Below are 14,161 nucleotides of genomic sequence, written 5' to 3'. Positions count from 1 at the left end.
TTAAGGTCCTTTCTTACCCCCCTACAGCCCCTCCCCCCCACCCCCCACTTCTTTTGTAAGTTCTAACAGGAAGAACTTGGCAAGAGCCCAGATGTGCATGGTGGAAAGAAAGAGTCAAATACAACACTAAAGGCTTGTCTACACTGGCACTTTACAGCGCTGCAACTTTCTCGCTCAGGGCTGTTAAAGAACCGCCCCCCCCCCCCCCGCGTGCAGCAAGTTTCAGTGCTGTAAAGCACCAGTACAGACAGTGCCCCAGTGCTGGGAGCGGCTCCCAGCACTGGTAGCTACTACCCTCATGGAGGTGCGCCGTGACCACACAAGCCATGTTAAAGCGATGCTGCGGCAGTGCTGTAATGTTGCCAGTATAGACTAGCCCTAAATTAAAAGGAGTACTTGTGGCACCTTAGAGACTAACCAATTTATGTGAGCATAAGCTTTCGTGAGCTGCAGCTCACTTCATCGGATCCGATGAAGTGAGCTGCAGCTCACGAAAGCTTATGCTCACATAAATTGGTTAGTCTCTAAGGTGCCACAAGTACTCCTTTTCTTTTTGCGAATACAGACTGTCACGGCTGTTACTCTGAAACCTAGCCCTAAATTAGTAATTCTGGGCAACAGGTAAGATAGTTAAATCCTTAACTGTGAAAGGAGGGACTGGAGAAGAATTAAGGAGAAAGGTGAGAAGTTCAGGTTTGCCTCCTCTTGATCATGAATTTGAGCTGGTGAAAGGAAATCCAGGAAGAGATACCAGAGTTGAAGATGAGAGGCTGAACAGCTAGGGAGAGAGTGGATTTTGGAGTTTGACAGCAGAGAACAGGCAACCACAATCATGATATCACTGAGGGACAGAACATGTTAAATCTCTAAATCCTTTATTACTCATAAAGAGTCAGAGCTGCACTGTTTTTAGTGGGGCCAAGCCCAGTTAAGCTTAAAAAGATGTTTTCCTTAATTAAAACCAGTTTCCAAACCACCTCACCTCTCCCACAGTTATTCAATGAGTAACAAAGATCCAAGTTTCAGAGACTTCCTCAGACAGTATGTGCTTCTGTAATACATTCCACATCAGAAAAACAGTCCCCACTTACTCTCTGCACATGGAGACCTGGACCCAGATTTTAATGCAAATTGTTATTGCTAAATGACTCTCCCTTGGATTGTGTTTTACAAAAATCTTTTTTAAGTGTTTCATACACCATAACACATTTTGAGTCTCAAAACTGAGTAATGTGCCAAAGGGATGGCATCCAAGAGGGAAATATATATAATATATACAATGGGATTAAGCATACTAAACAGAAAAGAAAAGAGAACACAAGTACTCCTTTTCTTTCTAATCTTTACAATGTAAACCCATACACCATGTCTTTTTGAATCTGTAGCTAGACTGAAATAATAGTACAGAGTGAAGCATATACTTCCCCTATCTTAAGGAGGTGCTATGGTTGCATTTTAATAATTATCACAAACTCCAACATTAATTAACTGCTGGCTGTTAGTGAGTTTTCCTAAGAAAGATGTAAGGTTACTCCTGTCATGTGCTGATGATGTTCCATGGCAATAAGGTTGCAAGTTTTGAATGTAACTATATACTCTTTTGATTGTACAGGAAATTAAAATGTTAGCCACTTAAAAATTAGGACAAGCAGGTGAGTATACCATCTGTAATAAAGTTTTATTTGAAGTGTGCTTGCACAGTCTCGTGGGGTTTCTATAAACTTGTTCCAGTACTAATGAAGGCAGTTCTGTTTAATAAGCAAATACACAATTGGATCCATCTGTATACAAAGCTGTATAAACTGCATCAAGACTATCAGCATAGTGCATGAAAGTTAATAGCACGGAGACTGTGTTCTTTACAAAATTGGTCACTGCACAAGTACTGTACCTTTCAAATGTTCCTCTCTGCGCTTTATAATGTATATCCTCTATCATTGTGTAAGATTAGAGCCAGGCAAAACAGATAACCTTTGCAGAAATTAACTCTGCATATTACCTACAACTTGTTGAGGTCTTTCTTCCTTGTTTATTTAGCTTTAGAATAGAGCTAATTAACCAAAGATTAACAAATCATCGTAGTTACTGTAAGATTGATTACCACTTTAATCCTGCGGATACTCAGACACACAGATAAATCAGGCATGGATTAACCAGGTCAAACTATATACAGCCCTGAGACCAGCTAAGAAACCATAATTCACGGTTAGATTGGCAGGGTTAAGTCTCCCAGCTGCCACAGATAAAGCAAATTGATGAAGTAAGGAGGATCTGACTCAAAGGAGGAAATCCCCTCCCGCAAAACGGCCAAGGGGCAGCATTAGTTGGTAGCCCCATTTTCTTAGCCTTGTCCTCGTGGAGTTCAATGCTACCTTTTGCTCTAGCAAACCAGAGAAGGGATCCCGATTCCGACCCACCACCGGTACGTACGGGTTTGGGAGTTTTCGCAGCTGGGGCGCTAACGGGGCCCCATTCTCTAGCCTTAGATCAACGGCACTAGGTCCTGCTCCTGCTGAGAGGAGCTTGCAGTCTCCTGCCTTGCACACACCACACCCCCCCGCCCGCCCGCCCACGTGGGTTAGCAAGCCAAGGAGCAAAGGGGAAGCCACTAGGGAAGAAGAGGGAGCAGAAGAAAAACCTCATACTAACCCCCCCCCCCCCCAACACACACAACAAAACACCTGGGCACAGAAGTCAGCGTCGGGGACCAGACTGGGACAAGAGCCTGAAACTTGTGTGGCTGGGACAGGCCCCCACAGAGCTGGCTCTGCTGCCCCCCCCTCCCCCGGCAGTGCCCCCTACTAGCTCCCCGAGGAGGAAGGGGGGGACTCACCCAGCTTCTCCGCCTGCAGCCACGGCGGGGCAGCGAATCCGAGCAGCAGCGCCAGGAGCGCGGAGCGGGCAGCCCGCAGCCCCCCGCTGCAGCCCATGGCTCTGCCTCCCGAGGGGAGGGCGGGGAGCAACTTTCCCCGCTCGCTGCTGCTGCTGCTCCTTCGCCGCCGGGAGCTGCGCTGCCGCCGAGAGGCTCCTGCCAACCCCGGCAGCCGGTGTCTGCGTGTGGCGGGGTCACCCGCCTGGCCCCTGCCCCCGAGGGGCGCTGGGCGAGCGAGGGGCTGCGGTGCGGCCGGCGGCGGCTCCCTCCTGCCCCGCCGCCCGCGTCTCTCTCTCTCTCTCTTTGGAGAGCGGCGGCAGCTCCGCATCTCTCCTCCCCCTGCCCAGGAGCTGGGGGTGGGGAAAGGAAACCAGAGGCCGGGAAGCACCACGGTTCCCATTGGACAGGGCTGCGGGGCGGCCCCCAGCCTCGCCTCGCCTCGCCTCCCCCCCCCCCAGCAGAGGTGCAGGCCAGGGTCCGGCGGGTACAAGTGCCTCTCCCTCGGCTGCCGGAGTTGCAGCTGCGGGTCCTTCCTGTCGCGGTGCCCCGCTTGCAGCCCAGCTCGTTGCACGGGACCGTGCAGCTCCGTGGCCATGCTGCGCCTAGTGACCTCCGAGGCCGGCAGGCGCTGCTGCTGGTACAGCCGGGCCGGCCCCAGGAGCCTGGCGGCGTTTGGATCCCGGCGGACCCGGGTGGGGTCATGGCTTCAGCGCGTAGCTCCGGGTTGGGAGGGGTAAATTAGGGCTGTTGTTTGGGCCCCGCAAATCAGAATGAAAGTCCTGAAACTTCTAAGGCATTGCAGGTGCTATGAGGGTGATCAGACAGCAAGTGTGAAAAATCGGGACAGGGGATGGGTGTAATAGGAGCCTATATAAGAAAAAGCCCCAAATAGCACCGTTACTTGCAGCGGGAGTTAGAGTGACCTTTCTGCTGCCGCCATGCAGAACTCAAAGGGTTTAGTTTGGAGGGGTTCATACAAACTTTTTTTCCTCAATTTGGCTCAGCCTGGGTTCGCCCTTTCAGAGTTTCTCTGGGTCTGAGAGTCTGAATCAACCTGAACATTCGGATGAAACCATGTTTTGCCTGGTTTAGTGTAGTAACCCTGCAAAGCCACTGAAGATTGGTTTGCAATATCACCACCTCCAAATGTACAAAACATCAGAGTCATGCTCTCCTAAAATCATGAGATCAGTCTAAATAGTATAAACATACATACATACACACACACACACACACTTTGGTTTTTCTTATTTTCTGCTTGTTGAGCCTTTATGGTGCACACAAGTCACGTTTTCAAGCTTTCCTCTGCAACTATGGGGGCTAAAATTAAAGCTGTTCAGAAATGAAAGCTGACATTGTCACATCACCACTTGTCTCCTGGAGCTGGGGCTTTAAGTACAACACCAAATATTGTGAGAGTTGCAATAAAATCATGAGTGGACAAAACTGAGATTGTGTAACCCTTACTCTTGTGAACAGTAATTCTGTTTACTTCAATGGGGCTGATTGTGTGAATAAGTGAGTAAGGTTTACACAACATAGTCCTGAATGAGCCTGGTTTTTCTACTAGAAAACATAAATTGACCCACGTTCACCAGCAGGTTCACAAACCTGGCCTTGAGTTTGTAGTTTCTAAAACCTGAAACCAAGCCCTTGTCTTCACGAGGTAAAAAGGTGTCTTTTTAACTCCTATTAGCTAACATGTTGAAATCCTAGACGGAGGTTTTCATCTCCAGCTCCTTTGTAATATGAAAAAGCCAGAGCGGCATAAGGGTTGGCTTGAGCTAGTACAGTACGCTAAAAATAAAAGTATGGACAAAGCAGCTCCAGCAGAGACAGGGGCTAGCCAGCCAAGCTCAGACCCAGAGGCTGGGTGGGCTTGAGAGCCTGAGCTGCATCATCCATAGTATTTTTAGTGTGATTGCTCAAGCTGAGCTAGGGCGAATTTGTCTACCTAGGCTGGGAAGCTCATTGCAAGCTTTAACAGACATACCCTAAAGAGGCTCCAGTTGTGGGAGGATTCCCTCAGTGCAGACGCTGGGAACCTGTTGCTTAACAGACCTCTTGCCAAATATGTATTGGGATCAGGGCTTTAATGTGCAATGTTATGGCTCGTGAAGATTTTGGGGAGTGCTGCTCCAGCTCCAGGACACCACAGTAATTTACAAAGGCCCCCAGGGCGGTCTTCTCTAAATTATGCAGGGATCGCAGAGCAGCCAAGAATTGGGAGGGCACAAAGGTTATAATATGTTATAATAATAAACCATATCTTATAATAAAGGCTTTTCATGACAGGGCTGCTATTATTTTGGTAAATTTAAAGGTAGTATTTTGGAAATAATTGTACTTAACTAACTTGTGTGCTAACCAACTTTGATAAGCATTTGTTTCAATAGGGATATTCTATAAATGTTGTTGTCTTTTGGTTTTAACTATGCAAAATAATTGCATCCAAGACATGTTTACTAAGTGTGTTTGCACAGTGTAATTGATAAGATAAATTATCCTTGTTGGATACATTGAACACAGGTTTTTGGTTTGGGGTTTTTAATCGCTATCCTGGGAATGAGCACTTGAGATCTAGCTTGAAATATCATTGTGGGGAAGCAGTATAAGGTAGAACGTTTATTACTACACCAATTTAATAGTCAAACTAATTCTCATTAGATTTCATCAGTGCAATGCCAGATGATTTCTCACTAAACCAACTAACTTGTTAGGGACTAACCTGTGGAGCCTGTTGGCATTGAGACTGTCAAGTCTAGTCTTTCATACACAACTTGCAAAAAAAAAAAAAGGGGGGGGGGTATTTCTGTGTAAACAGACCTGTTTCTGTTCTCATCAGTTTTCCCACCATACGTCAGAAGTAACTCCACAGAATTCAGTGGCGTTCTGTTGAAGTAACCTTGATGTAAGGGAGAGGAAATCAAGTCAAGACTGGATTTTAAAAAAAAATTGATACAATATTGGTAGGAATATGTGACCAGATAAACTTCAATATTGCATCAACACTTGCAAATTAGATTGTACATAATGGAAAAAAGTGGGGGGAGATGGAATAAGCAGAAACACACAAAGTTTAGAGGAGAATATTTTTCCTTTGAAAGAGTTGCAGAGATAGGAGACAGAGTTATAGAAGAAATAACACTGTTATAAATGATTCAGGAAAATGACTGAGACACTTGTCAAGAATGGACCCAGAAAAGATACCATACATGTCAATACATACCAGAGTGCAAGGAACTAGATACGGAGGAAGACTAGGGATAGACGTGGTGAAGAATGACAAAAACCAAAAAGGTTTAAAGATGAACAAGCTGTGAAGCAGATACAAGATAGAAAGTGTGGACAGATTTTCTTTGGTTTCATCATAGCTATTGAGACGACAGCCAGAAATCAAAGAAGAAGAATACGGTAGCTAGTAAGGTTATTATTATTAGTGTCCTGGAACAGCTGAGTGGACCATGAAAACCAATGCAATATGCAAATATGTATTAAAAATATACTGATTTTATATTATATCAGTTCAGTTCTAGAATGCTGCTTTTAAAAATAAGGTGAGATTGGTCTTAACATTTTAATTATCTTTTAGAATCCTAGTGGTTAGAGATGGAAAAGACTGGCTAAATCATTGAGTTCAGGCCAAGATACAGTCCACCAAAGGAGGTATTAAAATGTCACTCCTTGTCCTTTGTTAGAACACCCTGATGTCCAACGGAAGTCTTTTGTTTCCATGCCATATCTAGGCAGTGCCAAAATAAATTGGGTCCTGAGATCCCTGTGCTTTCTAGTAGGCACCGGTAAACCAAAAACATGTTATGGTATTTATATTACAACACAGACTTTGTCGCTAACATTCTCAGCAGAGCCTGTGCTGTTTGATTAGTTGTGACAAAGTGAAACAGCAGGCTAGAAAGCTTTAAGGGATTCCTGTGTATCACATGGCTGTGCAGAATATATAAGGAAGAGGAAGCTGGGGAAGAGGATAGCGGGAAAGGGTGTGTTCTCTTTTTTGTTGGGTGGTGGAGGCAGCAAGGTGATAGTGTCTGGGGGTTGTAGCCAATAGTAGAGTTCACTTTGTGTTCTTTATGACTCTTGTATTCCAACAGTAAGTCGTGCTTTGCTGAAGAAAAGGCCTTAAAAGGACTTGAGTGTGGTATCTGCTTCCCTTCCTGGGCTGGTGAAACAGCCAGCCAGCTTACAGCAGTGTATGGCTGGAAAGAAAGGACCCTCTGCAAGGGCAGGTGAACAGCCTTTTTCTTCTCATGTTCCAGGGGCCTCAACTGGAGCTGCTTCTATCCGGGGCCCTGTATTCTCTGTGTCAAACTGGTCCTAAACTCTGCATCAGGTTCCCCAGATTCTATAATGCTTCAGCGGAAATTTTGGAAATTCTGCAGGTAGTTCAGATGAATGTTAAATATAGGGTTTTTTTAGTTACTTAAATAATAAAACGAAAAATACAATCAATGCAGTAGCTCCTGTATTGTTTATTTTTATATTAAATGCAGTTTACTTTAGCTTGCCTCCATGTTGTCAGTTTTCAATATACATAGGGTGTCATTATTAGCTTCCAATGTTAACTCATTAAGATGAACAGAGCAGTCTGAAAGCAACTAAAACCTCTCCAGCGCATCATCAAGGATCTACAACCTATCCTGAAGGACGATCCCTCACTCTCACAGATCTTGGGAGACAGGCCAGTCCTTGCTTACAGACAGCCCCCCAACCTGAAGCAAATACTCACCAGCAACCACACACCAAAAACACTAAGGAACCTATCCTTGCAACAAAGCCCGTTGCCAACTGTGTCCACATATCTATTCATGGGACACCATCATAGGACCTAATCACGTCAGCCACGCTATCAGAGGCTCGTTCACCTGCACATCTACCAATGTGATATATGCCAGCAATGCCCTTCTGCCATGTACATTGGCCAAACCGGACAGTCTCTACGTAAAAGAATAAATGGACACAAATCAGACGTTGAGAATTATAACATTCAAAAACCAGTCGGAGAACATTTCAATCTCCCTGATCACTCTATTACAGACCTAAAAGTCACAATACAACAAAAAAAACTTCAAAAACAGACTCCAATGAGAAACTGCTGAATTGGAATTAATTTTCAAATTGGACACCATTAAATTAGGCTTGAATAGAGATTGGCAGTGGATGGGTCATTACACAAAGTGAAACTATTTCCCCATGCTTATTTTTTCCCCCTACTGTTACTCACAACTTCTTGTCAACTGTTGGAAATGGGCTATCCTGATTATCACTACAAAAGGTTTTTTTTCTCCTGCTGATAATAGCTCACCTTAAATGATCACTCTCATTATAGTGGGTATGGCAACACCCATTGTTTCATGTTCTAGGGGTGTGTGTGTGTGTGTGTATATATATATACATATATATTCTTCCTACTGTATTTTCCATGGCGTGCATCCGATGAAGTGGGTTTTAGCCCATGAAAGCTTATGCTCAAATAAATTTGTTAGTCTCTAAGGTGCCACAAGTCCTCCTTGGTCTTTTTGCTGATACAGACTAACATGGTTACCACTCTGAAACTGAGCAGTCTATGCCATGCAGAGCTATTGTTTCAGGGTGTGTACAATCTCATGGATGCATCTCTGCATCGGTTCACACATGGTTCACATTTTCAAGTGTTTCTTCTTAAGCAAGGGGCTAAAACATAACTTTTTAACAACAAAAGATGAGATTTTGGGACATAGTTCTGGAGCAAGAGTTGAATTCTGCAGCTTCAGAATTGTGGACTACTGGGGAGAATACTTGTATCTTACGCGTGAGAGAGCTAGGTCACCGCAGGGGTTGTGAGAGCACAGGGATTTTTCTATGGTGGTATGCCACCATGTGTTTGTCTGCTGAATTTGATCCTGTGGCATTTGGACTTCATTAAAGATTCAAGATTTTTTTTCAAGATTTTTTTCAAGATTTCAGGTGTGTGGATATAATTCAGACTTGTCTCCTACTGACGACTCACCCAGCTCCACTTGTAGCTTGCTTTTGGTATATACATGAGGCCTTCCATTACAGTTACTTCTACCAACATAGCACTCGGGATTATTTTTGTGGCCCTGTTAACAGGTATTAATAATTTTCCAGGTCTTACAATGCAACTCCAAATTATTCAGACCTGTAAACTTATATGTAAATGCTATTATTGTGTCAGAATCCTCTATAATTAGATTCACTTAAGTGGCTGATTTAGCATAAAATGATTTACATAATTAAGAATCATGTATATTAAGTATGAAGTAAAGCCAGATTCCTATTAACAATAAAGATGTAGCTCCATTAATACTTGGCTTCAGGATAACGTCAACTCAAAGCATTTAGGCAAATTACTTTGTTCTCTTGGCACAGTGGTGACAGAGCATTAATTTAGGTAAAGGGTAGTGTTTGTTAGATTTTTACATGATATTACTTTCCCTATGAATAGTTATATATGCAGTTGCCCTTCTGACGCTTCACATTGAAAGACCTTCTAAAGTTTAATACAGGTATCATACAACTAATTAATCTCTAGTATGCCCAGGTGTAGTGATCAGTTTTAAAATATATATGTATTTTGGTGTTCTAATGGGAGGTGGGAGGGAAGGGAGAAGAAAATAAATCAAATAGAGTTTACCTAAGCTTGTCTCACCACCCTGTCAGTGTATACACTCTTCCTTCTGAAAGTGTCTCATTTCATGCCTTGGCTCTTAGAAAGAGACCGCCCTGCCTCATTTACACAGATAGGTTTGAATTTCACCCTGTTTGGGAGTGTACTTGCTTTTCCATTGCTAACAGGAGAGTTCTTGTTCTTTAGAAGTTTTTCGTGCTTTTTTGTGACTTGGGGGAAATCATAATACACAATGAAATGGAAAAGACCCTAGTCACAAATAGAGAGTTTAAAGAACAAATCTAGCCATTGAGAGGTATGTTAATCCCTTCACTTAGCACAAGGACAGTTTGTAAATTGAGACTCCTTTTACAATCTATGGGCAAACTTTGCCCTCAGTTTACACTTTTCAAACTGCCACCAATAGGGTAATCTTGGATTTACAGGGTATAGCTGAGAATGATGGTTGGCTCTCTGTGCATTTTAACACAGCATTGAAACAGAGGCATGGGCTGATGGCAGTATTAAAAAAAATAGAAAAGAAGTCCTGTAAAATAAAAACCTTAGTTATGGCCAGGTATTTACGAATGGTGAAGTCAATCCTGCTATGATGCAGCGGAGGGTGGGCTAGAAGGCCATGAGAGGTCCTTCACATCACTTTTTGCGAACACAGACTAACACGGCTGTTACTCTGAAACCTTCACATGACTGATTCTATAAAACAAGAGTCTCCTGGAATCAGTAACTGAATGAAAAATGACTGAAGTTGAATCATGGGAAGACTAAAAGCGTGCTGGTGGAGAGTGAAAATTTTGAAGAACTCTTCCATCTCTTTAACATCTCTATTAAGGCCTCCAGACAACTGAAGCCAGGGTGGCCACATGGACTCATCACTGCCTCTGGATATACAGATAACCATAGTTGAGAAATGTTGAGTTTTAAACATTTTTGACAAAGGGATTCATTTTGAGAAAAAAACCCTGCTGTAGACAAATTTTCCCATTTTTGACTGATTCTAAAAAGCTCCAACTTGTTCAGCATGCAACAGCCCATTTGCTCAACAACACAAAGAGCTGAGAGTATGTCATCCTAGTGCTCTGGTCATTGCCTCCCTGGGGAACACCAGGTCAAAATCAGCTTTAGGGATCTAGCTGGGACTGGGCTAATTCAGCTGTAGCTGAGTGGCATTCTGTCTGAAACCAGTTTGAACTGTACTGGTACAAGTCACTGTTTATACCAGTGCATTGTGTCTATGGTATGGATTTGAATTGGTACAGCTACATTGATGGCTAAAATCCCCAGTGTAGACATGGTCTAAACTGAAAGAGAGTAGGAGCTCTAAATATTCCATGTAAACAGAATTTATGGCACATGACTAATTCTATATGGTAACCGGATCTGGGTGTAACTCTTAACATCAGTATGAGCCATTCTGCAGATGGATGTATGCCCTTTATCACTCGAATTACTGTTGCATATCGGGTAATGTCAGTTTCTATGATCTAATTATGAATCATGATTATAACTGCTCATTTGTCACTTTTCACAGATTCTGCAGTTTTTCACAGCTGCTCGATAGTTGGCCATGGTGCTCGTTTAGCTTTGTTTTAAATTTTTTTTCTAGTCTTGGTTTTGACGATAATCTGCTAAACATGAACAAAAGTAACCAGTGCAGTGCTGTCATCTTCAATCCTGTCAGCAATTAGCGCTTGTGTGGGACGTTCCTTTTCTTGGTTTAAAGAAGTGCTTTAAGGTCACCTGTAAAACCACATAATTTAAAACTGTATCACAGTCTTTGTTTTTAAAAAAAAAACCTTAGTATTATTTTATAGGTTATCAATATTCCATGGGTGAAATGCTGGCCCCACTGAAGTCAGGGCAAGGCTCCCAGTGTCCAGTGGGGCCACCATTGCACATCATGTGCTTTATGGATTTTTCATATTTGAATTATGTTTTACTACATTTTTAAAATGTACTACCCCCCCATCTAATATATTTTTAAAAGCATGCTATGACTTTAGGGGTTTAAAACAACTAAATTTTGTGGTGTTTTTTTTTTCTTTGCCATGACAAGCAAGCAGCCATCATCATGATTTTTGTTTATTGCCTTTACAGATGTTTGTTCATGTTTTATAGGGATGTCAAGTGAGAATTTAGAAGCTACCCATTGCAAAATACACAGTCATATGGTGGTGATTTAAGCAGTGTTTGAAGGAATAAACAAACTAAGTAAAATTCAGTTTTGTTTTTTGTTTTTTTGGTTTTGTTTTGATAAATATAACAATTCATTTATATTTTGCTAAATATGAACAGAGGATTAGACATTTCAAGCCAGAGTCAACCCCAATCTAAGTGTGCACAATTCCACTGAAGTCAATGAGTCTATACCAAGACTGAATTTGGCCCTTCACCAGTTCCGACTTTCATATTGCAATAAAAAAAAAATCTAGCAACATCTGCCATGAACTCAGTCTGACATTCTCTGAGGGTGAGAAACAGGTTCAGAGATGCTCTTTCTATTCTTTCTGTTTCTTTGAATTAAGAAGCATGGGAATCATGCTTGTTAATTCAGGAATTTGTGTTTGTGTGAGACAAATTTCTTTTCTACTCCCTTTGGCTGCTTTTTAAAATCTGCATTCCTCATAAGTGTTGCAGAGAGTAAGCCAGTTATGCATAGTGGAAGCATGGGTCATAAACCTCTAATAATAATTGCATATGTGGAAAAAGCATGTTTTGCAGCTTTTCCACATAGCATAGGGACATTACACCCATGAAGTACAAGGTCAAATTCTTGTACTTCATGAGTGTCACAGCTGCCAATTACAAATTTAAATATAGTTTAAAGGGTCACTGTCAATTAGTTTTGGGGCAAATGTTTATTAGATTTCTTTTTTTGAGGAAAAACTTTTGTTATTGGAGTGGAACTATCACAAAGATGGCATTTAAAAAAAACACTTTTCAGGAAAAACAAGGATGTGGAGGTAGTATTGAATATTTCCATACAGTCCAGTAATGGCAACCAGTTGGAAGGGAGGGATAGCTCAGTGGTTTGAGCATTGGCCTGCTTAAACCCAGGGTTGTGAGTTCAATCCTTGAGGGGGGCCATTTAAGGATCTGGGGCAAAAATTGGGGATTGGCCCTGCTTTGAGCAAGAGGGTTGGACTAGATGATCTCCTGAGGTCCCTTCCAACCCTGAGATTCTATGAGAAGAGCATTATGTCTGTGCATGAACTAAAAATGAAGGAGTCTGTACTAGATTCTTTGTCAAAGGAGAGTGGAATGCAGAAAGTAAACAAACAACATGAAAGATGACAAGTCCAAATATTTGGACATAAGTTTTATGTTTACAGTGTCCCTTTTGTAAAAGTTCTCTCTCAGATGAAAGCTTCCACCTACTGCAGGTCTCTGTTTTTCACTTAATACTTGTATTTGTGTGAGGTTGGTGTTAGGCACTGTCACTTCCCCAATGGTGCAGGGGACTCCCTCAAAGGCCTCGTCTAGAATAAGACTTAAAGATGTGATGTTAGTTCGCTAGATTTCCCTCTTCAGCTTTAATTTGACCAATTTAGTATGTGTTAAAGGCAGTGTGCCTTGTCTACATTAGACTTTAAAATGTGTTAGCTTCCATATGCTAATATCATGCCTTAAATCCTAGTCTAGATTAGGCCAAAGGCCCAGCCCCAAGCAATGTCCCAGCTGGTGGGGGTGGATGGTCCAGAGCTGTGTTAGTGGTGACTCCTGGCTGTGACTTTTGCTGTCTCAACAGACCTCCTTCCTGAAGCTGTCCCAGCTGGTATAGGGGAACAGGCATCTGGATAGAAGCTTCCCCTAAAAATTAGGCCTCTCTATTTCAGTAGCCCCCAGCTTTGGCCCTATTACAGCTCAAGTGCTAGCTGCAAGTCCTGAGACCTGTTGGACACTCTCAACTGCCTCTGACTTTGAAATTAGGAAGTTGAGAATCAGAACAACTCAGGCCATGTCTATACTATAGCAAGAGAGCTAGAGTGCTGCAGCTGTACTCCTAATGGTGACACAGCTTGTCAAAGTTCCTCCCCCACTCTGAACTCTAGGGTACAGATGTGGGGACCTGCATGAAAAACCTCCTAAGCTTATCTTTACCAGCTTAGGTCAAAACTTCCCCAAGGTACAAAATATTACACCCGTTATCCTTGGACTGGCCGCTACCACCACCAAACTAATACTGGTTACTGGGGAAGAGCTGTTTGGACACGTCCTTCCCCCCAAAATACTTCCCAAAACCTTGCACCCCACTTCCTGGACAAGGTTTGGTAAAAAGCCTCACCAATTTGCCTAGGTGACTACAGACCCAGACCCTTGGATCTTAAGAACAATCCTCCCAACACTTGCACCCCCCCCTTCCTGGGAAATGTTGGATAAAAAGCCTCACCAATTTGCATAGGTGACCACAGACCCAAACCCTTGGATCTGAGAACAATGAAAAAGCATTCAGTGTTTTACAAGAAGACTTTTAATAAAAAATAGAAGTAAATAGAAATAAAGAAATCCCCCCTGTAAAATCAGGATGGTAGATATCTTACAGGGTAATTAGATTCAAAAACATAGAGAACCCCTCTAGGCAAAACCTTAAGTTACAAAAAAGATACACAGACAGAAATAGTTATTCTATTCAGCACAATTCTTTT

The 14,161-nt window shown here is 42.7% G+C and overlaps 1 protein-coding gene across 5 annotated transcripts in view; it reads right to left on the bottom strand.

Annotated features, from left to right (window-relative positions):
- The window catches only part of DCBLD1 (discoidin, CUB and LCCL domain containing 1), a 92,212-nt gene extending 86,455 nt beyond the window's left edge, over nucleotides 1–5,757 (bottom strand). For 3 of the 5 annotated variants that reach the window (XM_084622119.1, XM_084622120.1, XM_084622123.1), the window contains exon 1: nucleotides 2,834–3,203. In XM_084622119.1, the coding sequence (XP_084478245.1) occupies nucleotides 2,834–3,200 (367 nt within the window). In that variant the 5' untranslated portion in view covers nucleotides 3,201–3,203. Of the gene's footprint in view, nucleotides 1–2,430; nucleotides 2,449–2,833; nucleotides 3,204–5,698 lie in introns of those variants that run through there. The other 2 variants (XM_084622121.1, XM_084622122.1) reach the window with 2 other exon arrangements.
- Nucleotides 5,758–14,161: the final 8,404 nt, after the last annotated feature.

The sequence above is a fragment of the Lepidochelys olivacea genome (genome assembly GCF_965140295.1).
Source record: "Lepidochelys olivacea isolate rLepOli2 genome assembly, chromosome: 3".
Taxonomy (NCBI): domain Eukaryota; kingdom Metazoa; phylum Chordata; order Testudines; family Cheloniidae; genus Lepidochelys; species Lepidochelys olivacea.
Note: the sequence above shows the minus strand (reverse complement) of the source record. Positions and strands in the feature narration are given on the sequence as shown.